General features: G+C 49.8%; 6 protein-coding genes across 6 annotated transcripts; 3 read left to right on the forward strand and 3 right to left on the reverse strand.

Annotated features, from left to right (window-relative positions):
- Nucleotides 1-291: 291 nt before the first annotated feature.
- On the forward strand, nt 292-5,737 carry P170DRAFT_413077 (putative RNA helicase/RNAse III; the record flags this gene model as incomplete). Its single annotated transcript, XM_024846955.1, has 16 exons — nt 292-500; nt 549-745; nt 802-905; nt 970-1,235; nt 1,283-1,390; nt 1,437-2,118; nt 2,165-2,223; nt 2,276-2,345; nt 2,400-2,468; nt 2,521-2,733; nt 2,761-3,828; nt 3,896-4,296; nt 4,348-4,861; nt 4,918-5,103; nt 5,156-5,308; nt 5,438-5,737. The coding sequence occupies 16 exons, from the start codon at nt 292-294 to the stop codon at nt 5,735-5,737; spliced, it is 4,599 nt and encodes a 1,532-aa protein (XP_024702578.1).
- A 478-nt stretch (nt 5,738-6,215) lies between these two features.
- On the forward strand, nt 6,216-19,807 carry P170DRAFT_466574 (dynein heavy chain). Its single transcript, XM_024852426.1, has 3 exons — nt 6,216-6,729; nt 6,786-19,087; nt 19,149-19,807. The coding sequence occupies exons 1-3, from the start codon at nt 6,447-6,449 to the stop codon at nt 19,593-19,595; spliced, it is 13,032 nt and encodes a 4,343-aa protein (XP_024702579.1). The 5' UTR covers nt 6,216-6,446; the 3' UTR covers nt 19,596-19,807.
- Nucleotides 19,808-20,456: 649 nt separating this feature from the next.
- Nucleotides 20,457-20,950, reverse strand: P170DRAFT_478132 (uncharacterized protein; the record flags this gene model as incomplete). The annotated part of the gene is made up of 5 exons (XM_024853531.1): nt 20,457-20,525; nt 20,580-20,667; nt 20,744-20,759; nt 20,817-20,845; nt 20,898-20,950. 5 exons carry the CDS (start codon nt 20,948-20,950, stop codon nt 20,457-20,459), a joined length of 255 nt encoding a protein of 84 aa, XP_024702580.1.
- Nucleotides 20,951-21,464: 514 nt separating this feature from the next.
- P170DRAFT_362251 (survival factor 1 family protein) lies at nt 21,465-22,864 on the reverse strand (the record flags this gene model as incomplete). The annotated part of the gene is made up of 5 exons (XM_024844520.1): nt 21,465-21,563; nt 21,620-21,996; nt 22,050-22,474; nt 22,555-22,770; nt 22,845-22,864. The coding sequence occupies 5 exons, from the start codon at nt 22,862-22,864 to the stop codon at nt 21,465-21,467; spliced, it is 1,137 nt and encodes a 378-aa protein (XP_024702581.1).
- Nucleotides 22,865-23,272: 408 nt separating this feature from the next.
- On the forward strand, nt 23,273-24,269 carry P170DRAFT_511906 (mitochondrial 54S ribosomal protein uL11m). Its single transcript, XM_024854935.1, has 2 exons — nt 23,273-23,463; nt 23,551-24,269. The coding sequence occupies exons 1-2, from the start codon at nt 23,335-23,337 to the stop codon at nt 23,881-23,883; spliced, it is 462 nt and encodes a 153-aa protein (XP_024702582.1). The 5' UTR covers nt 23,273-23,334; the 3' UTR covers nt 23,884-24,269.
- Nucleotides 24,270-24,819: 550 nt separating this feature from the next.
- On the reverse strand, nt 24,820-25,122 carry P170DRAFT_478135 (uncharacterized protein; the record flags this gene model as incomplete). The annotated part of the gene is made up of 1 exon (XM_024853532.1): nt 24,820-25,122. One exon carries the CDS (start codon nt 25,120-25,122, stop codon nt 24,820-24,822), a length of 303 nt encoding a protein of 100 aa, XP_024702583.1.
- Nucleotides 25,123-26,540: the final 1,418 nt, after the last annotated feature.

A 26,540-nucleotide genomic window follows, 5' to 3' on the forward strand; every position in this document is an offset into this window, starting at 1 on the left:
GGAAATAAACTTCAATACCTAGGTATCATTCGTACAAAATGAAACCAAATAAATGCCTTTGCGGTTATTGTCTCACAGCATATTTGTCCCCGCGTTTGCAGCAGCGTCCATCGTAAAAAGCAAGTAGTTGTGTCCTTGTCCTCCTCTACTTTCTCATTCACTTCTCATCCGAGTTCTATTCCCACGTTTCTACTTTTATTAGTCTTCTTCTTTTTTCATCTCACATGAACAACCAGATCTTAATCACATCATCTCATTCGATCGCAGAGAGTCATTTGTATTGCCTCAAGAATGGAGGCACCCGTGCCATCTCCTCGATCACAGGACCAGAAAGACCAGGCACTATTACACTCTGGAGATGCCTCCCTTATTTCCGACGGAGTTGCTGAGAAAGATGACAGCTCTTCAGATGAATCGCACGATGACAACAATGACGAAGGGTCCAGTCATAAACATATCACCCAACGCCGAAAGCATCAGAACGCAACATTTGAAGCATTGTAAGTCCTCTTCATATATGGAATGACCTGTTTTTGACAGTCATTTAGACTTTCCCAACGAGTCGACCTCGATTCGATCGAAGAAGCCCGACCCGCGATCCCGAATGTGCCAGACGCCGAGCTCTCCACGGCTCACTTGGTAGCAAAGCAAGATCTTGGAGCTGGTCTCTTAGACCCAAGAGAATACCAAGTGGAACTTTTCGAAAGGGCCAAGTCCCAGAATACAATCGCCGTTCTTGATACTGGTGTGTCTCTGCATGTCCTGGCTTTTTGCCGGCAAGACTGACTGATGGTAATCCAGGATCTGGAAAGACATTGATAGCCGTACTATTGCTGAAGCATATCATACACAATGAGTTGATTGACCGCGCGGCTGGCAAACCTCATCGTATATCGTTCTTCCTGGTATTCTTTTCTTTTTCTTGATCTGCGCGACATTCGAGCCGCGTGTATATTAACTCATCGATAGGTGGACAGTGTGACACTCGCATTTCAACAGGCCGCAGTTTTGCGCAATAACATAGATCAAGATATAGCCCACTTCTTTGGGGCCATGGGAGTTGATCTCTGGAGCAAGCAAACTTGGGATGAGCATTTTCAAAAGAACATGGTCATAGTCTGTACAGCAGAGATACTGAATCAGTGCTTGCTGAGCTCCTATATCAAGATGAACCAGATAAACCTGCTTATTTTCGATGAAGCTCATCATACAAAGAAGGATCACCCCTACGCGCGGTTCGTGTCTTTATTTGATGCATTTTGTCAAGTCTAATCTTTTCCAGAATCATACGGGAATCATACCTCAAAGCAGACCCTCTGCTACGTCCTAGGATCTTCGGAATGACCGCTTCACCTATAGATACCAAAGGAGACATCATAGATGCCGCGGTGTTTGTGCGCCTCCATGTTGGAGTGATATCGACTAACGTATTTCAGGTCCCTCGAGACTCTCCTGGACAGCAAGATTGCCACCACATCGAAACCAAATCTTTTACGGCAGTTTGTCTATCGACCGGTGGAAAAGACTTGGGCCTATGATAAGCTGGGAGCACCATTTGCAACCACGTTGTACAAAACCATGGAGGATCGCTTCGGCGACATTGCAGCTCTAGAATGGATATTTAGATTTGCTCGTCTGGCAAGTTCTGAGCTAGGGAAATGGTGCTCAGACCGAGCATGGTTGCATGCACTGGCCGATGATGTGCTACCGAAACTCGAGAGCACAGTTAGCAAGCCACTACAACCAGGTAGCTCGTCACAGGTCCCTGAAACTGCATATAAGGAAATCTCGCGGATCAAAGAGGCTAGTGAGATAGTGAAGAAACACACTTTTGGGAGCCCCAGTTTGCCAGGCGAATTGAGCCCAAAGGTGCAGCTCCTTCGCGATGAACTGAAAGCATGCTTCAGCCACTCGGCGGAAACAAAATGCATAGTATTCACAAAGAAGCGCTACACCGCCAGGATGTTGTTTGAGCTTTTCACAAAACTGGAAATCCCATTTATTCGACCGGGGGTCCTCATAGGGGTGAGGTCCGGTGATGTGGCAGGCATGAATGTGACTTTTCGGCAACAGTTCCTTGCGCTGGTCAAGTTCAGAAATGGAGAGATAAATTGCTTGGTAAGAGCCTTTGTTTTATCCTGGAAGATGTTCGCTGATGAGTAAGTTTGCTACTTCTGTGGCAGAGGAAGGCCTTGATATTCCGGACTGCAATTTGGTTGTCAGGTTAGCCCCTCTTGTGACGTTTGTTTCCGAGCAATTTACGCTAACTGGAAAGGTTCGATTTGTACAACACTCTCATTCAGTATGTGCAGAGTCGAGGTCGTGCACGCCATCGGAGTTCGACCGTAAGAAACTATACATGCCGAGTGGAGAACAAGTTCTGACCTACATGTCCACAGTACGCAGTCATGGTTGAAAGGATGAATAGCGCCCATGAAGAACTGCTGGAAGACACTCGAGCAGCTGAAGTCAGACTTTACACCCCTTTCAATCATCTTACAAAATCTAACGGCGTTATAGAAAATCATGCAAAACTTCTGCGAGACCCTCCCCGAGGACCGTATACTGCGTGGGACCGACTCCGACTTAGAGTCGATTCTTGAGAAAGCTGAGGGAAAGCGAACTTTTACAATCAAAGCAACAGGGGCAAAATTGACCTATCATTCGTCCATCGATATTCTAGCACGCTATGCTAGCTCTCTGGTACGTCAGGCGTTCCTTGGACTGCTAGTAGTCTACTGACACGGCTTTTTACGGTAGCAATATGAGAAAGATAGCCTCGCCCAAGCAATTTATGTCGTCCTTCCTGTGCACAATACATTTGTTTGCGAGGTCATTCTCCCCGAGAAATCTCCAATTCGAGGACTCACCGGTAGTCCTGAAATGAAAAAATCCACCGCAAAACAATCTGCAGCTTTTGATGCGTGCCTCATGCTTCGAAAACACAAACTTCTCGATGACTATTTCCATTCAATCTATCACAGACGCCTACCTGCCATGAGAAATGCGAAACTGGCCATTACGTCCAAGCGTACAAACCAGTATGCCATGTTGCCAAAACCTTCGCTTTGGAAGAAGCAACAAGGAACTATGCCATATCAGCTTTTTGCTACAATCATTACCTTGGCTCCCTCAAAGACTCTTAGCCGAGGCCATGGAGGTCTAGTATTCTTAACTCGCCAAAGAATGCCAAAGTTTCCTCCATTTTCTATCTTTCTAGACGACGACATCGAGACTACGCTTAATTGCGAGCCCCAACAAGAAGGTCTGACAGTATCTCTCGAAGATGTGGAGTTACTGACAACATTCACGCTTCGTGTTTTCCAAGACGTCTTTAACAAGGTGTATGCGCGAGAGGCCGAAAAACTCCCGTACTGGCTTGCTCCAGCAAAACTAGACGGTGCATCAGTGAGTGCCAGTGATCGGAATGCGGTTGACTGGGATATATTATCGTTCGTCAGTGAGAATGAGGAGATCTTGTTCCCTGACAATGCGGATCCAAAAGCTCTGCTGAATCGCTTCGTGTATGATAAATGGGACGGGCGATATCGGTATTTCAGCATAGCCATTGACGAGACGTTGTCTCCATCAAGTCCGCCACCATCATTCGTGCCCCATCGCAGACACATGAAAGATATCATGAACTATACATTAAGTCTTTCAAAGAATTCGCGAGCTTTGTTTCTTTCCAAATGCAAATGGGATCAGCCAGTCGTGCGAGCGGAGCTAGTGCGTCTACGGCGAAACCTTTTGGATAAAATGACGGAAAAGGAGAGGGATATCAAAACTCGATGTTACATTTGCATTGAACCACTGAGAATTTCCGCAGTGAGTCTACCTTGGTATTATTACTGTGCTCTCATATACATTTGTTAACAGGCTACCGATGATCTAGATTCCAGCGTCAACTGCAGCTTCCTGCCTTGCTTTTCCTGCGATTCTGAGCAGAATGGAAGCATGTTTGGTTGCGCTCGAAGCATGTGAGAAGCTAGAGCTGGCTGTAAATCCAGAGTATGCCCTGGAAGCGTTTACCAAGGACTCTGACAACACAGAAGAACACCGGGCCCTCCAAATTCATGTCCAAAGAGGCATGGGAAAAAATTACGAGCGCCTTGAGTTCCTAGGCGATTGCTTCCTTAAGATGGCTACATCCTTATCTCTTTTCATACAAAATCCTGATGACGATGAGTTCGATTATCATGTGAATCGCATGTGTCTTATCTGCAACAAAAACCTTTTTAACTCGGCGACGAAGAAGGAACTGTACCAGTACATCCGCAGCCGAGGGTTTTCAAGGTATTTAACTAAACATGATTAGGTGATTTAGACTAATATTTCTGTTTCGAGGCATACGTGGTATCCTGATGGTCTGAACCTTCTTCAGGGTAAGGATCATAGTAAGAAGGTTTCTTCCGAAGGCAAGCATGCACTTGGCGAGAAGACGATTGCAGATGTTTGCGAAGCAATTATCGGGGCTTCATTGCTCTCCGGTGGCGTTGAGCATCGATTTGATGTTGCTGTCAAAGCAGTGAGCGCATTGGTTGACAGCAAAAGTCACAGTCAGTCATGTTGGAGAGATTACAACGCCTCATATACGATTCCCAGATATCAAGCCCAACAGCCTGATGGGTTCGAAATTGACCTTAGCCAGAGGGTAGAGAAGAAACTGGGTTACAGCTTCAAATACCCACGACTTTTGCATTCGGCCTTTACTCATCCCTCATACCCTTCCGCGTGGGCTAAAGTACCGTGTTACCAGAGACTTGAATTTCTAGGCGACTCGCTCCTCGATATGGTGTGCGTGGAAGACATATTTCACCGATTTCCCGACCGAGATCCTCAATGGCTCACAGAACATAAAGTACGTTTGCTTGTCAGAAGATTCTAGATATAAAAATGCTGATCATAATTTTCTAGATGGCAATGGTGTCGAACAAGTTTCTTGGTGCTCTTGCGGTCAAGCTAGGGCTTCATACACATCTGAAACATTTCAGCAGCCCCTTACAGTCGCAAATTACACACTACGCGGAGGAGATACAAACTGCTGAAAATGAAAGCGAGGGAGCAGTAGATTATTGGATCGTCACCAAGGATCCACCCAAGGTATGAATCTATCCGCTGCCGTGCTGTTCCCTCTGCTAACGTAGCATGTTAGTGCCTTCCCGACATGGTTGAAGCATATCTTGGAGCTGTTTTTGTGGATTCAAATTTCACTTTCGAGGTGATAGAGGCGTTTTTCGAGCGTTTCATCAGGCCTTACTTCCAGGACATGGCAATCTATGACACTTTCGCCAACAAGCATCCTACGGTAAGATATCTTGGCAACCTTGAAACAGAAACCACATGCCTCGGTTGTTTTCTTATTTATTTCTTTTGTCTTTTTTTAATTATCATTACCAAGAAAACCCTTGCTTGTGGAAATAATGACTAGGGTTAGACGTTTCTGCATAACAGATTGACCAACGAATTCGGTTGTATCAACTATTGTCTTAAGGCAGGTGAGATACCCGCTGGAGATGGGGGCCCTGTCAGCGTTCTGGCTGCTGTGATCATACATAATACCGTGATTGCCGAGGGAACAGCCTCATCAGGCCGCTATGCGAAGGTTAAGGCGAGTGAAAAAGCACTGAGCGTCCTCGAAAATACTGGGGTCCATGAGTTTCGCGCGAAGTATCGTTGCGACTGCCGAGCAACTGATAGTAGCGGTCAGAGCGTGGACATCGGAACTGCCATATGATGGTTTTTATTGTATCTAGGCATTCGTGCTTCAGGAGATGTAAATCCAGACTGATTAAACCAGGTAGTACCACGGTTGAGCAATTACCATAAGTTCAGTCATGAATCTGTAAAGTGATGGCAAGTAGTATATATACAGCCAGCATGCGAGGTTAGTAGATGGCATTTTAGTATGACAGAATGGCGGGTAGTCGGTGCAGCCTTAATATGCTGTAGGACCAGCCACAATAGGAGCTTCAGTATATCATTAAGTATCCCATACTCACCGAGTACGCATACTGCCATACTCCGTGATGTCAGGAACCTGCACGGGAGCGACGCTGAGGGAGCCGTGGACCGCCTGGCCGTTGTCTGGCGCTAGTCCTGTTAGGGTATAGCGCATCTCCCCCTGAAGTAGACCGAGAGAAACGCGTCCCGCTGCATTGGACACCGATCTATCGACCTGGAGCAGGGTAAGAGTGCAACAAAGGGACATAGACCATGACTATCTGACCTCCGACCGGTCCTTTCATTTACTACTCCTTTTAATCTGCATATAGCTCCCACTTCTTCTCTTCTCTGTTTCTATTTCTTCCGCCCTCGTGGAGATCCCGACATCCGAGCGAACGTCGCGACCGGTGTGCTTGCTGTCAACATCGCAGCAGCCTTTCCTCCCCTCCTTCCTTCCCTCCATGATCAACATCGGCCGCCCTCATTAGATTATCGCAAAGATGGAGATCGCCTCTCATGGGGTCTCTAACGGCGTCGCAACGTCTACCCCGACATCCCTGGTAGATTCAAGCGCCGTCATACATTATTTGACCGAAGTCTTGCAAGTGACCTTGGGAGCTCTGAAAATTGAGCTGGAAGGCGCTGGTAGCTTGCTATCCAAGGAAAAATATGAAGAAACGGTGCAGAGATGTACGCGATTCGCATCGGAGTCTCAGGTGGCTCTCTATGTGCAGAAGGATATTGTCGGATCGGATGTGACCAACGGCGCAGATGATGGTGAAGGTAGGTTTATTCCGATGACTCCGTTCAACCGCTTAATGTACGAAGGGGTTAACCAGCTGTAGCATCGTCGACCCAGTATGTGTATAACATTTCCACCGAAATATCCTCGTCCTCTACCACGGTCGCATCCGTCGCCTTCATAAAACGTCCGGCCTCCATCGATCCTACGCTTCCGATCTCCTCCCAGATTCAGGTGATGAACCTTCCAGGTTTGGCATCACTCAACACCCAAGCCCCGCAAGGCGGATCTTTGTCTCCGTATGAGATTCTGCATTTGCTGGTCCACCATGCCCTCAGCCCGTACTTCGAAGCCAACGCCCGGAACCAGGATGCCATGGGTGGTTTGAAGCCGAGGACGGACACGGAGGTGAAAACCGGTGTTCCGGGGACGAAGAAGAAATTTGCGGAACTGGAGCTTGGCTTGTTGCATTTGCAGCAGAATGTCGAAATCCCAGCCTTGAACCTGCCGCTTCATGAGGTCGTTCAAGCCGCCCTCGCGGAGGCGGAAAGACGACGAACAAGACCTTCTGTGGAGCTGGTCGACCCGAAGGTACTCGAAAGTAGCACCTTTATCAACAGCATCCAGAACAATGTGAATGCCTGGATTCGATCCATTCAGACAATTACGAAGATGTCCCGTGATGCCGATAGCGGTTCGGCAGCGCAGGAAATCAATTTTTGGTTGTCGATGGAAACTGCTCTCGAGGGAATTGAAAATCAGTTGCGCGGAGATGGTGTTCAATTGACCATGGATATCCTACGCCATGCGAAGCGATATCAAGCGACTCTTAGTTTTGTGGCCGACACTGGTTTGCGAGAGGCAACAGACTTGGTTCAGAAGTACAACCAGCTCATGCGAGATTTCCCTCTAGACGAACTCTTGTCCGCCACTACTCTGCAAAAGGTGCAAGAATCTTTGAGTTTAATCTTCAATCACCTCAACAAGAAGTTGAAGATTTGTCCCTATCCGATCAAGCGAGCTCTTGCGCTTGTCGAAGCCATCTCGGGAGACCTCGACACTCAGATCCATACTCTCCTGCATGGTAGGACCATCTTGCATCTAGAATACCGCGAGTTTCGTTCCTTGATGAAGACTGCTGGCGCTATCTGGAGGACTTGGGATGAAAACCTCAAAGAGTTCACCAACGTTGCCCGAGATTCTACGAGACGTCGAAATGAAAAGTTCATCCCGATCAAGATCACCGCGCGTCACGAGAAGACCCAAGAGCGTTTGAAATATATCAATACTTTCCGCGTCAATCACGAGCAACTTCAAAGAACTATTGTCAACGTTCTTGGACCGAGCACTTCATCTTCAGCAGAAACTGCCGCCGGAGCTGGCTCCGATGGTGCTGTCGTCGTCGAGGAGATTGGGGACGTGGATGCTGTCGAGGAAGTTGCCGAGGCGTACGCTGCTTTGAAGAACGTTGATGTGCTTGATGTCTCTGAAGAGGGCACTGAGCAGTGGATCAAAGAAGAGATCGCGTACAATGAGCGTACTTCCCGCGTTGAGAACTCTATTATTGCGCGCCTCAGAGATCGTCTTGCGACTGCAAAGAATGCCAATGAAATGTTTCGCGTTTTCTCCAAATTCAATGCCCTCCTTGTGCGCCCCAAGGTCAGGGGTGCCATTGTGGAATATCAGACCCAACTCATTGAGAATGTCAAGCAAGATATCTCCGCTTTGCATGAACGATTCAAGCAACAATATGCGCATTCCGAGGCACACGCCATGGCACAACTTCGAGATCTTCCTCCAGTTTCTGGTGCCATCGTGTGGGCACGCCAGATCGAACGCCAGCTCGATGGGTACATGCGCAAAGTTGAAAATGTGCTGGGTGAAGATTGGCATCTCCATGCGGAAGGTGAAAAACTTGATAGCGAGGCGAAAATGTTTCGAAAGAAACTCGATACTCGCCCGGTTTTCGAGTCGTGGTTGCATGACGTACAGAGACGCCATATCACGATCTCTGGCCGACTGTTCAACGTCGTTCGCAATCGTGCTGCGGGCAATACCTTGGAGCTAACCGTCAATTTCGATGCCCAGGTTATTGCTTTGTTCAAAGAAGTGAGGAACCTGATCTGGCTTAATTTCCAGGTCCCTCACGCCGTCAGCAACATATCGAAAGAAGCCAAACGAGTTTACCCCTACGCCATCAGTCTCATGGAAAGTGTTCGCACATTGCTCCAAACGAACCGCTCAATTTTAGGCATGACCGATGTTGCGATTTTGCTGAACGGCTATGTGAATGATGCACAAGGCATGATTGTCAAGGGTGTTCCCCTCCGATGGGAATCTTTCGTTCATTCGTACGAACTTCATGTCAAGCAGTCGGCGTTGGCTAACGGTGCTATCGACTCGGCCATCCCGGGGCGAGGAGAAAGTAAACATGTACAGTTTGTCCGCGAATTCGCCGGGTCAGCGTCCGTTCTCCAGTCCAAGACGGCTGTTTTGACGGCGATCAACGAGAATATCCAAAAGGCAATCCATGAACTGAAAACATGCCCCTATGACTCTTCCGCTTTTAAACAACGTTTGGATGCAATTCAAGTTGCCGTCGATAAGCTCAATCTCGAGAACTATGTCAACCTCGGATATTGGGTTGCCAACCTTAACCAGAGGATCGAGTCTATCCTGAGCGACCGTCTCCATCGTGCAATTCGGGAATGGATCAATTCCTTCCAGGAGGCAAAAGACCAGATGTTGAATGGCAGACACCATCTTGCCACGAGTGAGACGGAGGGCCCGGCTTACAGTATCGAATTCTCGGAACTTGTTCATGAAATATCTATGCGCAATCAAGTTCTTCATCTTGACCCGCCTTTGCAATTTGCTCGTGCGAGCTGGTTTGCGCAGTTCGATAACTGGCTGGGTGTTGTTTGCAACCTGGAGAAAATCAAAGCCTCTCGTTACCAAATCTCAATTGATATTCAAAAGGTCCACCTGTCTGAAGCTTGCTTTGCAATTCTTCCGCAGCACTGCACGAATGAGCTGAGCCAGGTTTACAATGCCGTCGAGGCCAGGCTGAAGGAAGTATCGGAGTATGTTGATAAATGGTTGCAGTTTCAGTCATTGTGGGATCTACGATCTGAACAGGTTTATGACATCCTGGGTGACGATTTGTCTCAGTGGCTTCAACTGCTCCAAGAGATCCGGAAGAGCCGAGCTACGTTCGACACCTCGGAAGTTAGCCGCTCCTTCGGCAACATCAAAATCGACTACGAGCAGGTGCAGACCAGAGTCAATGCCAAATATGACCAATGGCAACACGAAATTCTTCTCAAGTTCGGCTCCAAACTTGGGGGCCGTATGAGGGAGGTTCACTCCGAAATTGCCTCAGCGCGGCGTGATCTGGAAGGACAGACTCTGGAAGCTGCCTCCACCGCCCATGCCGTTTCTTTTATCACGATTGTCCAGCAGTGCAAGCGGAAAGCCAAGGTTTGGGAGCCGGAAGTCGACCTTTTCCGCCAAGGCCAAGCTACACTTGCACGCCAGCGTTACCAATTCCCGAGTGACTGGCTCCATGTGGAGAATGTTGATGGCGAATGGGCAGCTCTGAATGAGCTGCTTGCCCGAAAGAGCAAGATTGTGCAGGACCAGACCGAGGGTTTGCGGGCCAAGATTGCTGCCGAAGACAAAGTCATCGGCGACAAGATTGCGGAAGTCATTGCCCAATGGAACGAAGAAAAACCCGTATCCGGAACTATTCCTCCCGACGAGGCGTCTCGTACTCTGAGCTCGTTCCAGTCACGCCTTGAATCTCTTCAATCTGAGTTTGAGATGGTCTCTAAAGCCAAGGAAGCTCTGGACCTCCCAGCAAGTGTAGAATCCTCTTTGCCGGCAATATTGGAGGAGGTGCAGGACTTCATGTCCGTGTGGGCTGCTCTGTCTACGATCTGGAAGAGCTTGAATGACCTCAGGGATACGTTGTGGACGAGTGTGCAACCCCGAAAACTTCGCCAGTCCATCGACGGCCTGATTAAAATGACCAAGGAAATGCCCAGCAGGATGCGCCAGTATGCTGCTTTCGAGCATATCCAAAACGTCCTGCGGAAGTTGCTCAAAGTAAACCCGTTGCTTTCTGACATGAAGTCCGAAGCTGTCCGAGAACGACATTGGCAGAAGATCTACAAATCGCTCAAACCAGGCCAAAGGTTTTCTCTCATCTCGCTTACCCTTGGAGATGTCTGGGATCTGCAGCTTGTCCCCAGTGAGCCTGTGATTCGCGGCATCATCGCCCAGGCGCAAGGTGAAATGGCACTGGAAGAATTCCTCAAATCAGTCCGCGAAACTTGGCAGAACTATTCTCTGGACCTTGTCAACTATCAAAACAAGTGTCGACTGATTCGCGGCTTTGACGATCTGTTTGCGAAATGTAGCGAGAACCTTAACTCCCTGCAAGCGATGAGGCATTCCCCTTACTATAAAGAGTTTGAAGAGGAGGCTTCATCTTGGGAAGACAAACTGAACCGAGTGCACGTTCTCTTTGACGTGTGGATTGACGTTCAAAGACAGTGGGTTTACTTGGAAGGCGTGTTTACCGGAAATGCCGATATCAAGCACCTACTTCCTCTTGAGTCAAGCCGCTTCCAGAACATCAACTCTGAGTTCTTTGCCGTGATGAAGAAGGTCTATAAATCTCCTTTTGTGCTCGACGTGCTCGCAATCAACGGTGTGCAAAAGTCCCTAGAGCGACTGGCCGAATTGTTGAACAAGATCCAGAAGGCACTGGGCGAGTATTTGGAGCGAGAGCGTATCTCCTTCCCTCGTTTCTACTTCGTTGGTGACGAAGATCTCCTTGAGATCATCGGTAACAGTAACGATATCTTCCGCGTGGCAAAGCACTTCAAGAAGATGTTTGCTGGTCTATCGGGTGTGTTGATGGATGAGGAGAATAACATCACCGGCTTTACTTCCAAGGAAGGCGAGGAGGTCCGGCTGAAAAAGGAAGTCAATCTCCTCAAGACTCCCCGAATCAACGACTGGCTCAGTGCCCTGGAGAGCAACATGAAATTGACTTTAGCCGAACTTGTTGCTGAGGCCGTTGAGCAATTCGAACCTCTCTACCATGCCTCCGAGATCGACAGCACTGCTTTCAATGACTTCCTTACCAAGTACCCGGCCCAGATTGTCGTGCTTGCCTGTCAGGTGGTCTGGACTAGCGCTGTGCAGAAGGCCCTAGAAAATGAGGGCTCGAATCTTCCCGCGTTGTTTGATGCCCAAGTGCGAGTTCTTGATTTGCTGGCCGCCACTGTCCTTGGCGAGCTGGACTCGATCACTCGAAAGAAGTGTGAACATATGATCACCGAATTTGTGCACCAGCGTGATGTTATTTCCAAGCTCATCACCTACAATGCCTCGACCCCTATGCACTACTTCTGGCTGCTGCAGATGCGCTACGTGTATCATCCCGAGGGCGACTTTATCCAGCGCCTCTATGTTCATATGGCTAACGCTAGACTGCACTACGGATTCGAGTATCTCGGAGTCCCCGAGCGCCTTGTTCGTACGCCACTGACTGATCGCTGTTTCTTAACACTCACGCAAGCCCTGTGTCAACGATTGGGTGGTTCGCCGTATGGTCCAGCTGGTACCGGAAAAACAGAATCAGTGAAGGCTTTGGGTCTGCAACTTGGTCGCTTTACGCTTGTTTTCTGCTGCGATGACACGTTCGATTATCAGGCCATGGGCCGAATCTTCCTGGGTATATGCCAAGTTGGAGCATGGGGTTGCTTTGATGAATTTAACCGTTTGGAGGAGAGAATTCTGTCCGCTGTCTCTCAGCAAATTCAAAACATCCAGATTGGATTGAAGAATGTCGAATCCGACGACAAGGCTCAGATCGAGCTTGTCGGAAGAAGACTGAGTGTTAATCCCAACACCGGTATCTTCATTACTATGAACCCTGGCTACGCAGGCCGTTCTAACTTGCCTGACAACCTGAAGAAGCTTTTCAGGAGCGTTGCGATGTCTAAGCCCGACAAGGAATTGATTGCGGAAGTTATGCTATTCTCGCAAGGTTTCAAGCAAGCCAAGCGTTTGTCCACGCAGACCGTGCCTTTCTTCGACCATTGCTCTTCAAAATTGACAAAACAGGCCCACTACGACTTCGGTCTACGTGCCTTGAAGAGTGTTTTGGTTAGCTCTGGAGGTCTCAAGCGTACCCGTATCGCAAACACTGAAGGTGAACTTGGTCCAGACGAAGTTGTCGAACCGCAGATCATCGTTCAAAGTCTCCGGGAGACGATCGCTCCTAAGTTAGTTCGGGAAGATGTTGATCAAATGCTTGAGATTCAGCAAGAAGTGTTCGCCGGCGTAGAGTATGTTCCAGCGAATTATGAGCAGCTTACGGCGGCCATCCGTGAGATTGCTCAGGAGCAGCATTATGTCGACAGCGAAATGTGGATTACCAAGGCCTTGCAACTTTTCCAAATCCAGACTATTCACCATGGTGTCATGATGGTCGGTAAGTCTGGAGCTGGTAAGTCGGCTGCTTGGAAAATCCTTCTTCAAGCTTTGCAGCGAATCGAGGGGGTTGAGGGTGTTTCCCACATTATCGACTCGAAGGTCATGTCCAAGGAGGCGCTTTATGGTAGCCTGGACAGTACTACAAGAGAATGGACAGACGGATTGTTTACCGGTATCTTGCGAAAGATTGTTGACAACCTTCGAGGTGAAGACACGAAGCGACACTGGATCGTGTTTGACGGCGATGTTGATCCGGAGTGGGTTGAAAACTTGAACAGTGTTCTTGATGACAACAAGCTCTTAACACTTCCCAATGGTGAGCGTTTGAACTTGCCGTCCAATGTTCGAATCATGTTCGAAGTGGAGAGTCTCAAGTATGCGACACTGGCAACGGTCAGTCGTTGCGGTATGGTGTGGTTCAACGATGACACCGTCACACCCTCTATGATGATTTCCAACTACGTTGAGTCGCTCAAGACACGCACATTTGAAGATTTGGATGACGACAGTGCCCCTGCCGGCCAAGCTGCTATCAAGACCCAAGATGCACAGGAAATGGTGTCCGGTATATTCAAGCACCTTCTTCAGACCGACGGGCTCATCCTTAAATCTCTTGAGGAGGCCAAGAAATACAACCACATCATGGAATTCACTGATATCCGTGCCCTCAACACTCTGTTCAGTTTACTGAACAAGACCTGCAGGAATGTCCTCGAGTACAACGTTCAGCACATTGACTTCCCACTGGACCCGGAACAAATCGAATCTTACATTTCCAAGAAGCTGCTCCTTGCTCTTGTCTGGTCCTTTACGGGTGACTGCCCCTTGGGAGATCGTCAAGCATTCGGCGGGTTTGTGTCTGCTCTAACGACGACCGATTTGCCGCCTGACGGTGTCTCGTCTCTCATCGATTACGATGTCACTCTACCCAGGGCAGACTGGACAAGCTGGCAGTCACAGGTTCCCTCCATTGAGATCAACACTCACTCTATCACACAGACTGATGTTGTGGTCCCCACAGTGGACACTGTTCGTCATGAAGATGTTTTGTATTCATGGCTGGCAGAACATAAGCCACTGCTGCTTTGCGGTCCTCCAGGTTCTGGTAAAACCATGACCTTGTTTGCTGCTCTTCGGAAGCTCCCGAACATGGAGGTTGTTGGTCTTAACTTCTCTAGTGCCACGACTCCTGACCTTCTGATCAAGACTTTTGAACAATACTGCGAGTACAAGAAGACACTGAACGGTGTTGTTATGTCTCCAAACCAAATCGGCCGTTGGCTGGTCATTTTCTGCGACGAAATCAACCTTCCCGCCCCTGACCGTTACGGAACTCAGCGCGCTATTGCTTTCTTGCGTCAACTTGTTGAGCAGAATGGTTTTTGGAGAACTTCCGACAAGACCTGGGTTACTTTGGATCGCATCCAGTTTGTCGGTGCCTGTAATCCTCCCACCGACGCTGGACGTACGCCCATGGCTGAGAGATTCCTGCGTCACTCTCCTTTGGTCATGGTTGACTATCCTGGAGAGCTCTCACTCACGCAGATCTACGGAACCTTCAACTCGGCTGTGCTCAAGATCCTTCCCTTGCTTCGGGGATACTCTGACGCCCTCACCAAGGCTATGGTGCAATTTTACTTGGAGTCTCAATCTAGATTTACCGCTAAGATTCAACCTCACTATGTGTACTCTCCTCGTGAATTGACCCGATGGGTGCGTGGTGTGTACGAAGCGATTAAACCTCTTGAGAGCCTCTCAGTCGAGGGTCTTGTCCGTATTTGGGCGCACGAGGCCTTGCGTCTCTTCCAGGATCGTCTTGTGGCAGAAGAAGAGAGGAACTGGACTGGCGATGCTGTTCGCCGCATCGCACTTGAGCACTTCCCGAATATGGACGCGGAAGAGGCTTTGAAGGGCCCGATTCTCTTCTCGAACTGGTTGTCTAAGAATTACGTGCCCGTGGAGCAAGAGCGACTGCGCGACTTTGTCAAGGCTCGTCTCAGGACCTTCTGTGAAGAAGAAGTCGACGTTCCTCTTGTTCTGTTCAACGATGTTCTGGAACATGCTCTTCGCATTGACCGAGTCTTCCGCCAGCCTCAGGGTCACCTCATTCTCATTGGAGTTAGTGGTAGTGGTAAGACCACGTTGTCTCGCTTCGTTGCCTGGATGAACGGATTGAAGGTCTTCCAGATCAAGGTGCATGGAAAATACTCATCGGAAGATTTCGATGATGATCTCAGAACTGTCCTCCGCCGAGCAGGCTGCAAGGGAGAGAAAATCTGCTTTATCATGGACGAATCCAACGTCCTTGATTCCGGTTTCCTCGAACGCATGAATACTCTCCTAGCAAACGCCGAAGTTCCTGGTTTGTTTGAGGGAGATGAGTTCTCCTCCTTGATGACCGCCTGTAAGGAGGGTGCACAGCGCCAAGGCCTTCTTCTCGATACGCAAGAAGAACTCTACAAGTGGTTCACGCAGCAGATTGTCAAGAACTTGCACGTCGTGTTCACTATGAATCCCCCCGAAGAAGGCCTGTCGTCGAAGGCTGCCACGAGTCCTGCGTTGTTCAACAGATGCGTTCTCAACTGGATGGGCGACTGGTCTGACCAGGCTCTCTTCCAGGTCGGTTCTGAATTGACACAATCGATTGACCTGGACAAAGCAAACTTTGTTGCCCCAGACAGCATCCCTGTGGCATACCGCGAGTTGAGTCTTCCGGCATCACACAGAGAGGCCGTGGTCAATGCGATGGTTTACATTCATTACTCTCTGCAAAGATTCAACGGGCGCCTCCAGAAACAGCAAGGCAAAACGACATTCCTTACACCCCGTCATTATCTTGACTTCGTTGCCCATTATGTGAAACTCTTCAACGAAAAGCGCGAGGATCTAGAAGAACAGCAAAGACACTTGAACGTGGGTCTTGAGAAGCTGAGGGATACTGTCGTTAAAGTTCGCGACCTGGGTGGTAGTCTTGACCAGAAGAAGCTGCAGCTCGAGAAGAAGGACAAAGAGGCGAACGAAAAGCTCAAGCGCATGGTTGCTGACCAACAAGAAGCCGAACAGCGTAAAGCGGTTTCTCTAGAAGTCTCGGCGGCACTCGAAAAACAGGAGAAGGAGGTCGCTGAACGAACGGAAGTTGTCCGTAACGACCTTGCCCGTGCTGAGCCTGCGGTTCTGGAAGCCCAGAAGAGTGTCAGCAATATTAAACGTCAGCATCTCACGGAAGTCCGATCCATGGGTAATCCTCCCGCCAGTGTTCGTTTGGCGCTGGAGGCCGTGTGTACGTTGCTGGGCCACAAGGTGGATAGCTGGAAAACCATCCAGGGTATCGTACGAAAGGATGATTTCATTGCCAGTATCGTCAATTACGACAACGAGAAGCAGATGACAAGAAACCATCGGAACAAGATGCAGAACGAATTCATCTCGAAGGAGGACTTCACCTATGAGCGAGTGAACAGAGCAAGCAAAGCCTGCGGTCCCTTAGTTCAATGGGTTGAAGCTCAGGTGAACTACTCGGCGATCCTGGACCGTGTTGGACCTCTGCGTGAAGAAGTTGACCTGCTGGAGGACCAAGCCAAGCAAACCAAGGCTGAAGGACAAGCCATCCTCAACACCATCCAGGATCTCGAGAGCAGCATTGCCACCTACAAGGAAGAATACGCTGCCCTCATCAGTGAAACTCAGGCGATCAAAACAGAAATGTCGCGGGTCCAATTCAAGGTTGACCGAAGTCTTCGTCTGCTTGACAGTCTGTCGTCTGAACGTACCAGATGGGAAGAGGGCAGCAAGTCCTTCGAGACTCAAATCAGCACCCTTGTTGGCGACGTTCTGATTGCTGCGGCGTTCCTCGCCTACGCCGGTCTTTATGACCAGCAGTTCCGTAAAGCCATGATTGACGACTGGGCCAATCATCTGGTGCAGTCCGGTATCACATTCAAGCCACATAACCCCATCACCGAGTACTTGTCCAATGCCGATGAACGCTTGACTTGGCAAGACCACTCGCTTCCAGTTGATGACCTATGCACGGAGAATGCTATCGTCCTCAAGAGATACAACAGATATCCGTTGATCATCGATCCTTCTGGTCGCGTAACAGAATTCCTGCAGAAGGAAAGCACAGACAGGAAGCTTACAGTCACCAGCTTCTTGGATGATTCTTTCGTCAAGCAACTGGAGAGTGCCCTACGATTCGGAAACCCGATTCTGATTCAAGACGCTGAGCATCTGGACCCCATTCTCAGCCACGTTCTCAACAAGGAGTACCAGAAGACCGGGGGACGTGTTCTCATTCAACTTGGCAAGCAAGAAATCGACTTCTCGCCATCATTCCGGCTGTTCTTGTCAACTCGGGATCCATCCGCAGCTTTCCCGCCGGACGTCTGCAGTAGAACAACCTTCGTCAACTTCACTGTTACTCAGAGCAGTTTGCAAACGCAGTCACTCAACGAGGTCTTGAAATTCGAGCGACCGGATGTTGACGCACGCCGCAACGATTTGGTCAAATTGCAGGGAGAATTCAAGGTTCATCTTCGTCAACTTGAAAAGAGGCTTCTCCAAGCCTTGAATGAGTCTCGTGGTAACATTCTCGATGACGATAACGTCATTGAGACTCTCGAGACACTGAAGAAGGAAGCCGCCGAAATCTCCAAGAAGATGGTCGAGACCGAGGGAGTTATGACAGAGGTGGAGAGCATCACCCTCAACTACAACATCATCGCCCGCTCCTGCAGTGCTGTATTTGCCGTGCTGGAACAGCTTCATCATATCAACCACTTCTACCAATTCTCCCTTCAGTACTTCGTCGATATCTTCAGCTCAGTTCTCTACCAAAACAAGCGTCTTGCCCAAGAGAAGGAGCACAACGCCCGAGTGCAGATCATTCTCCGTGATCTGTTTGTTACAACCTACCAGCGCACCTCGTTGGGCTTGGTCCAGAAGGACCGCATCACGTTCGCCATGCTCCTGGCGCAGGCCTCTCCTTTCCCTATGGACAAAGACATTCTCGATACAATCCTGGATGAGTCAACGGAGAGTGTGGACCTCTCGACATCGCTTGAACTGAAGGACCAAGTGATGAATAAGGTTTCCAATATGTCCATGTTCAAGTCTCATTTCTCTACCGTGACTCCAGAGCAATGGGAGCAATTCTTCACAGAAGAGCTGGCTGAAAACTCCGTCCCCACACTCTGGGAGGAAAACACAGCGCCACTCAACCGATTGCTCCGATCATTGCTGCTCGTGAAGCTATGCAGAATGGACAGGTTTGTGCCAACCGCAGAACGCTTCATCGAGGCCGTCTTTGGTCGTGAGTTGTTCGAAGGCAGCTCTGATCTGAAGGACATTGTTGACCAAGTCACGGCAACCACTCCTATCGCTCTTAGCTCCAGCCCTGGCTTCGATGCTAGTTACAAGGTGGATGCTCTCGTCGAGCGTGTGCAAGCCACGTGTTCCAACCTTGCCATGGGTTCCAACGAGGGTATCGAGACTGCCGACAAAGCCATCAGCAGCGCCGCGACTGCAGGCACCTGGGTCTTGGTCAAGAACGTGCATTTGGCACCATCCTGGCTGCAAAGTCTCGAGAAGAGACTCGAATCCCTCAAGCCACACGAGGACTTCCGTCTCTTCCTTGCCATGGAATCCAGTCCCAAGATTCCGGTCAATCTAATCCGTGCCTCTCGTGTACTCATGTACGAGCAACCCGCCGGTGTGCGCGCCAACATGAAGGACTCGCTGTCCTCGCTATCCACCCGCGCTGGCAAACCACCAGTAGAGAAGGCGCGCGTGTACCTGCTGCTCTGCTTCTTGCACGCCGTTCTCCAGGAGCGACTTCGTTATGCACCCAGTCTTGGCTGGAAGGGATTCTGGGAGTTCAACGATAGTGACGTAAGTTAACCACATCCGACCGGGTCATTTCACGACAAAAGCTAACATTGTAAATTTTTAGTACGAATGCTGTGCCTTCATCATTGATCATTGGGTCGATGTGGTCGCCCAAGGTCGGTCCAACGTGGCACCTCAGAAACTTCCATGGGACATGATCCGCACGCTCGTGACCGAGACATACGGCGGTAAAGTCGACGACTACGCCGACTTCAAGCAGCTCGAAAGCCTGGTCCATAGCTTCCTCACACCCGCGGCCTTCGAGGACGAATACAAGCTTGTCTCCGGCGTCGAAAATGATGAGTGCCTGACTCTGCCCGGACAGACCGGTATCCGCGATTTCGTCGAATGGGTCAACCGACTGCCTGAGAGAGAACCCCCGACGTACCTTGGTCTACCGGCCAACGCAGAGAAGCTGCTGCTTGTCGGACACGGAAAGAAAATGGTGTCGGATCTGGCCCGGGTCACGGAGCTGTTGGACGAGGGTGAACAGTTGATGATTGATGCTTAGATTTAGATGTTTGGTTTGGGGGCCTTAGCTGTGGGCTAGGACTTTTTACGTTCTCCTGTTCTTGGTGGTCTAGATATTCTATCCTCCCTTTTTTTGTACTGTTATTATCTTTTTGTCTGTTGAAATTTTTCTAGATCAGGATATACATGTGTATAGTGTATACTTTAGAAGCCGCAGGCGGGTTTGCTGTACTATCTTTGTATGAAAGAAATCAATGTTATTTGTCTGGGTTCTGTCCCTGCCTAAACTCCAAACGCTCATGACCTTGCTGGCCCATGTACAATTTCTTCCATGCTCCTTGCCTGAAATAGGTTCATACAACACAAAATGACAGCCTCAAGAGACACAAATTCTTGTAAAAACTCTCCTGCACTTGCTGAAGCAGATTGTCAAAGGCCTTGTGGTCGAACTCAAACTGCTGCTCTGGCATTATCATGTCGATACCCGTAAGACCATCGTTCACATCGCATTCACATCCAGAGAATCGAAAACAGGCACTCGGAATCCTAAATCCTTGCAAACACAATATCATCATGATCAGAGATGTCCGAAACCGTAAAGAGTGTGGCCCATCTAAACATGACCATATTAGCTATCATTTTCGTTGAAAGGCAGTGGAATCGCAGCGTAGGTGTTAAGCAAAGGACTCAAGACTGAGACAAGGGCTGGGGGACGTACTCTGTTCAGTGCATAAACAACCTGATATTACCGAGCGACCTTGATGTCAGTCATTGCGCTCTATTTACAAATATAGCCCTTTCTGCTCTGATGAACTCACGTCTTTAGTAGTCACGATCTAGAAATCATTAAAACATGAACAATTAGCCAATGGAAATACCCAGCTAAGAACAACAAGATCACTTAACTTGCCTTTCGAGGTCTCTTCACGGATTCGGACGACTCAACGACCAACACGACTTGCTTGAGGATCTAGAGTTCTTAGTACACTTGTACAGTACAAAAGGGATTCACGAGGTGACCTACATCATGTAGACGCTCGCGTATGGACAGCCGGACTTCGTTGTAGATTTCTTTTTTGATGCGGATGATGCCGCCTCGACGGGCTAGTCGACTGGGTCGGAGCGAGAAGCGGTGTTAGAGAGCAACGTGATGGATGGGGTCTCGGAGGTGGGGGTTGGTGGAGGTACCGGATGGCAGGGCGGGCTGAGATAGATAGTTAGAGCTGGATTTTGATGTTGAGTCAGGGGTTGGGGGACTTACTGATGCCCATGATGTTGTCTCGGAGTTTCCTGTGGATGTTAGTGGGAGTGGTTCGATACGGGTGTTCAGTGGCAGGGTTACTTCTGGCGGCGCCTTATGTTGTTGTAGTGAGGTCTGGCTTTGAAAGGGTCCATTTTGGAGAATCAGAGACGGCGAGGATGTATTCAGTTGAGGATTGTTGGAGTTTGTGGGATTTCATAGGATTGAGAAGCAAGGAAATGAGGAGTGGAAGAGTTGTATTGCATGGTCTGGTATGAGAGGTGGTCGGTGTTTAGGGGTAGAGTAGAGATGGTTGCTGGGTTGGGGTGAATGAGACCAGGTATAAGAAATAGCAAATGGCTGGTATTCAACATAAGGCAAAGTGATGGTTGCTGAAGTGAAGTGAATGGGGGTCTAAACACAAACGCAAGTGACCAGCCACAAAGGAACTATGAAAAGTAACCAAGACGAGATTTCTGGGTGAGAAAAGAAAAGCCAAAGTATGTGTGATATATTCAATAAGTGACATTATTTCTTATGTTTGTGAATTATTAATGATGAAGGTCCGCGTTGCATATGGATAAATGTGAGCCAAGGAAAATATATCGGTCATGAAAAAAACGCCATGGACAAGTCCCCGAGAATCGTGGTCTATGTACGTCGAATCATTCAGGAGATGAAGGTGGCCTCGCAGAACGTGGTTCCCTCCTCGGTGATCTCATTGTCGCCGATCTTCAGCTTGAGAGTGAGTTTCTCTTGCGGCGAATACTATGTCATCATTAGTATAGATGCTTTTATGAGGATGCGGTGAGCCTGAGCCTTACCTGGAAGATATACGGTCGCGTTCCAGCGACACTTCCTGCAATGGACTTGATGAAACCGGGAACCTCGGCCATCACGTCAATCCGATCCAGTCTCTTGCCGACCGGACCCTCCAGATGGGCGGCAACCTCCTTGCCGTCCTTGGACTTGCCATCCCACACCCATTTGATGGACTTGGGTTCGGGCCACTCGCTTTCGTGGTCCTGAGTGATCTCGGTGTGAGTAGCAGAGTTGTCGATGCCGGCGTAGACGACCTCTCCGTCCTTGACAATGGCACCAACATTGACCACGGTGGATCCGTACGATGGCGGCGTAGTGTATTCCATCATGACGGCGGTGTACGAAGGAGACTGGAAGTTAACAAAGTTCCATCGGGCAGCTGCTCCATGGTCAGCATCATCAGATGGCTTTTCGGGTAGCACGGCTGCTTACCAGCATGATGAGGCTTCATGCCCTGAAGACCTTGGATGAACATGCCGCGGCCCTTCATATCGTAGGTCTGTTCCTTGGTGGTAATGGTTCCCTCGACACCACAACGAGGCCAGAAAGCGTGGCGCATCGAGCCCCAAGGGTTCTCGGGGTCCGTGCCGAAGTAGGAAGTGCCGTCCTTGCCGATGACGAAGCCCGGAGTGTTGCGGGTGAAGGTGACGTTGACCAAGCAGTCTTCATTCACGGCGGATTTGAGGGTGTAGGCATCGCCCTCCTCGTTGAGAGTCAGGGTAATGTTGTCGGCCCAGAAGGCAAGCATGCTCTCGTCGAACATGAAGTTGTACAAGGGATCGGAGTACCAGCCGTGAGGGGCATCTCCCTTGAGATTAAAGATTTTGCAGTTGAATTGCGCGGTCGTGTGAATGCCCCTACAGTGAGCGATCCGTATTAGAGGGGACGAGGTTCCGAGATAATCACCAAGGGGAATCTGCAAGCGGAAGACACTCACACGATGTTGCTGTAAATAATCTGGACGAAGACCAGAGTACCGTTGTCGGCCATGATATAGAAGGTTTGAGTTTCGACATTGGTGTACTGGTAGGCCCGCCAGCGCAAATCATTCTTCGTCAGCTCGGTATAGGGGACCTCTTGCGCCTGTTTGGCGACAGACTGGATGGCCTCGGGGCCATAGATCGGTTCTTGCGTACCGGCGACGCTTGCGAGACTAGATACGGGAAAGCAATCAGCACACATGCATTTCTACGAAGGAAAGCCACGGAGTTTTCGGGAAGGACGTACGTCGACTTGAGCCAATTCATGACGGGCAAATATGAGGAGTTGTGGTGGGAGATGAAAACGGGAGAAAAGCGAAAGTAGACCAAGGGAAAGGAAATCGATAGCGCGTGGGGTCACGGGGAGATCTCTCGGAAGTACTGGGAGCACGAGAGAAGGAGAGAAGGGCCAAGACTAGGGGTTGGATAACCACGACCAAACCGCCACAAACACGTCGGTGCCGATCTCCAGATGAGGTCAGCAGTAGCGGTCGAGAGTCTAGCGAGAGAGCAGCAGCCACGAGATGAAGCCGGAGAAGCAGAGCAGCCAAAGGATTGAGGAATGACGTCCGGCTCGATTCGCTTGTCGAAACGGCAAGTAACTCCGGCTCCGCGCGCCTTGCCGCTTTGGGCTCGAGTCCCGTGTTCTTTCTTGGCCGCAAAACCCGCTCCGTCTGGCGCTTCTCCGTCTCTGCGTTTGCGTTGACTGCCATTGCCATCCCTACCCCTCATTCACCATGGCGAAAAAGGCGTTGGCCAAGGATCAAATTGTCAAGCTCATTGTGGGCGCCGGTCAGGCCAGCCCCAGTCCCCCGGTCGGTCCGGCACTGGGTAGTAAAGGTGTGAAGAGTATGGACTTTTGCAAGGTGAGTTGAACCAAACACAGCAATGCCTCTGGAGAATCTTTGGGGTCCGGAACAATATCTAATTATTCCTTCTTTTTGTTCTGAAAGGAGTTCAATGCTCGTACCGCACACATCAACCCCGGTGTTCCCGTCCCTGCGCGCGTCACCGTCCGACCCGATCGCTCTTTCACCTTCGACCTCCGCACGCCCACGACGACCTGGCTGTTGCTGCAATCTGCCAACGTGGAGCCTCGCAAGAACCGTGTCCGTGGTGCCATGAACCCCGGTCACGAGATCGTCGGCAAGATTTCCCTGAAGCATGTGTACGAGATTGCCACCATCAAGCAGAGCGAAACGCGATTGTCGGGATTGAGTCTGGAGGGACTATGCAAGAGCATTCTTGCCCAGGCCAAGTCCATCGGCATCCAGGTCGTGCCATAGAGCAGCAGCTGGAGGTGCCGAATTCGAGTGTAATATGTATATGAGTCCACGACTCTTGCACGGCTGCAGCGACTTACAGCCCTGGAGTCACGACACTGGCGTTTAGGATGGTTCTGTCATCAATTGTATTATAGGGAATTGCATCTGATATAGAAAGCGTTTACAAATACCCGCAGCTTCTGCTTGACGTGGATCATTGCTTTCTTGTCTACATATGGACCCGTTTCCTGATCTTGATGGGAGGCGAAACTGAGTCGCGATAGCCTGGTATTGTATGCTGCAATCCAAATTTTCCTCAAGTCAAGAGAATCGCAAGACAGCCGTTGTAGACTGGGATAATCGGACTGGTGCCATCCCGAACGATGAAGCTATCCAGCATTCACTTATGGAGCAGTGTAGATTAACTATTCATGCAAATGACAGTAATCATATATACTCAGACCCTAGATGTATTACCTCAATTACCCATTATGGGGCATTCAGGGTCTAGATTGATTAGTCACGAGGGAGAAAGGGGCCGTGATGGGGACGGGACTGAATATCATTCAGGGACCAAGGCAGGGGGGAAATGATGACGAGGCAGAAGCATAAACGGAAGGGGGGAGAACTAAAACTGGATCCAATATTGAATTGCTCGGGATCATCCACCCAAGACAAGGGGCATTTTCCAGGCAATGATCGCAGATCTGAGCCATTGCCGGGGACCATCAATGGCAGGAAAGCATGGATCTGTACTACGTTTTCTGGAGTGTATGCTTGGGAGGTGACTGTCCGGGCACTTTTGGACAGTTGCACCCATCTGCGACCCGAGGGCCCTGACTCCTTGTCGATGAACAGACCAGACCCATTTACTTGGCGAGTATGAGGGCTATGCATCTCCACGCAATCCTTCAATAATTGCAAGCTTGGCAGCAGGCGACGAAACTCAGCACTGTCTCACAGGAGCAGTCCCCACTCCATTCCCCTAGACCCGAGGGTTGAGTAGCGGCGGATGGGAAGACGACAGCTCGTCAAAGGGACCCTCAGCATCAACATCTGGCATTGTCCACAGGTTGTCCACCAGTTGAGCGTTGAAGGCATGGAGAAGGACTCCGCCGGAAGGGCTGCCATCCTCAATCGATGGCAGGTCCCGTGGAAGATCTCCCCGCTAGCCGCATGCGGTCTAGCGGCTCGATCACGGGCGGTTCCCAAAGCGGCAAGCCCTTCGGCCCACTTCCCTCCCCACCGCGAGAATGTCATGATGACATTGAGTTGGATTCTTCCGAGTTCACCATTCAGTCGTTTCTCTGTCAAGTAAGGTTGGCAGGGTTGGCGATGGCATTGACTTGGCGAGCAAGGTCCGGCCTTGGGTCATCGCGTCCAATTACGAACGAATCAGGCGGGTGGGCGCCGATGACCATCCCCTCTGCATCACGATGCATGCGCCAGAGAAAATCCAGAAGAATCTAGCGGCATTGCCTGGAGGGTCGCTCTCCAATCCTGTTCGCGGACAGATGGACTCGGGCGGCTAGACGGCCTCGGTAACCTTTTCCTTGCTGATAAACGCACTCGTGCTGAGCAGTTCCAGTCACGTCCTGACTCACTCTCCTGCTTTCCGTATGCGTGGAACATCCCCGTTCGAATGCGCCATGCATGGGCCGAAGAAGTGTCGCAGAAGTTACACTGCCGAGAACTCAGGTTTCCCGGCTGCCATCTCACATGGCCCGCGTCCCAATGCTTCCTCTGCGGCACCCAGTACTTTATTCTGGGAAGACAGGATGTCCTGCGCACCGGAAGGGAACGATGGAGACAACCGTAGGGACTTTCTCCGAGTGGTTCCGAGCACATCAATCAGCTCCAATCTCAGGCCTTCCCTCGAGCACAGGGAAGTTTAAATGGCGACGGAGATGGTAAAGAGAATGGACTATCGAAGGCAGCGGACATTCTTCCGAACGGGTCACAGGCTTAACCATTAATAATGATTAATGAATCAGTCAATAACCAACCCACTAAGCAGTAATAACTAATAATGGATTTTATCTTCCTGTCTTGGCCCGGCAACCTTCCCTTCTTGGATGAAAGAGAAGAAAGAACCAAAGGACTATCTGGAGTACTGTCCGCAGTAGAAGGCCAAACCATGCATGGTTTCATGGACATTCCCCCTAGAGTAGACCCTTTTTTTAATTTCATCAGACTCCATTCTCCATTCTCCATGTTATACACTCCCCGATATCTGCGACAGGAAGTCTAGCCCTATCAAAATGACGACGGTCCAGCCCAAGCCCACCGTGGAACCGCTGGAGTGACTAGTCTTAATCCTCCTCCGTGGCCGCCCGCTTCCTCCTCCAAACGATCCCGCCGCTCTTGCTTTCTCTTTCTCCCTCGCTCTCCTTCTCTCCTCTTTCTTTCTCTTGTTTTGTCGGCGGTCTTAGTCGAGTGGACCTTTCTCCCCTCTTCTTGTCTCTTGTCTCTTGGTTCGTTACCTTACCTGCATCGGCTTGGTTCCTCTTACCTACCCTGCTTCTTTCTTCCCCCCCTCTCCCCTCCCCCAGAGTCTTAATCTAATTCCTTTTTCTGTTCTGCTCTTCTTGTTCTCTTTCTTCCTTCCTTCCCCCCCGTATTGTTCCTTGTGCTTTTTCTTTGATCTCTTTTTGGATGGCCCCCAATCCCGACCGCCT

Source organism: Aspergillus steynii, assembly GCF_002849105.1.
Source record: "Aspergillus steynii IBT 23096 chromosome Unknown P170scaffold_6, whole genome shotgun sequence".
NCBI classification, from domain to species: Eukaryota; Fungi; Ascomycota; class Eurotiomycetes; order Eurotiales; family Aspergillaceae; genus Aspergillus; species Aspergillus steynii.

Bases quoted from the DNA above. Each gene is read 5' to 3' on its own strand.
- P170DRAFT_466574 (XM_024852426.1), top strand. From the start codon at position 6,447: ATGGAGATCGCCTCTCATGGGGTCTCTAACGGCGTCGCAACGTCTACC. The intron at 6,730-6,785 runs GTAGGTTTATTC...GGGGTTAACCAG, and splicing joins CGGCGCAGATGATGGTGAAG to CTGTAGCATCGTCGACCCAG. The intron at 19,088-19,148 runs GTAAGTTAACCA...GTAAATTTTTAG, and splicing joins GGGAGTTCAACGATAGTGAC to TACGAATGCTGTGCCTTCAT.
- P170DRAFT_511906 (XM_024854935.1), top strand. From the start codon at position 23,335: ATGGCGAAAAAGGCGTTGGCCAAGGATCAAATTGTCAAGCTCATTGTG. The intron at 23,464-23,550 runs GTGAGTTGAACC...TTGTTCTGAAAG, and splicing joins AGAGTATGGACTTTTGCAAG to GAGTTCAATGCTCGTACCGC.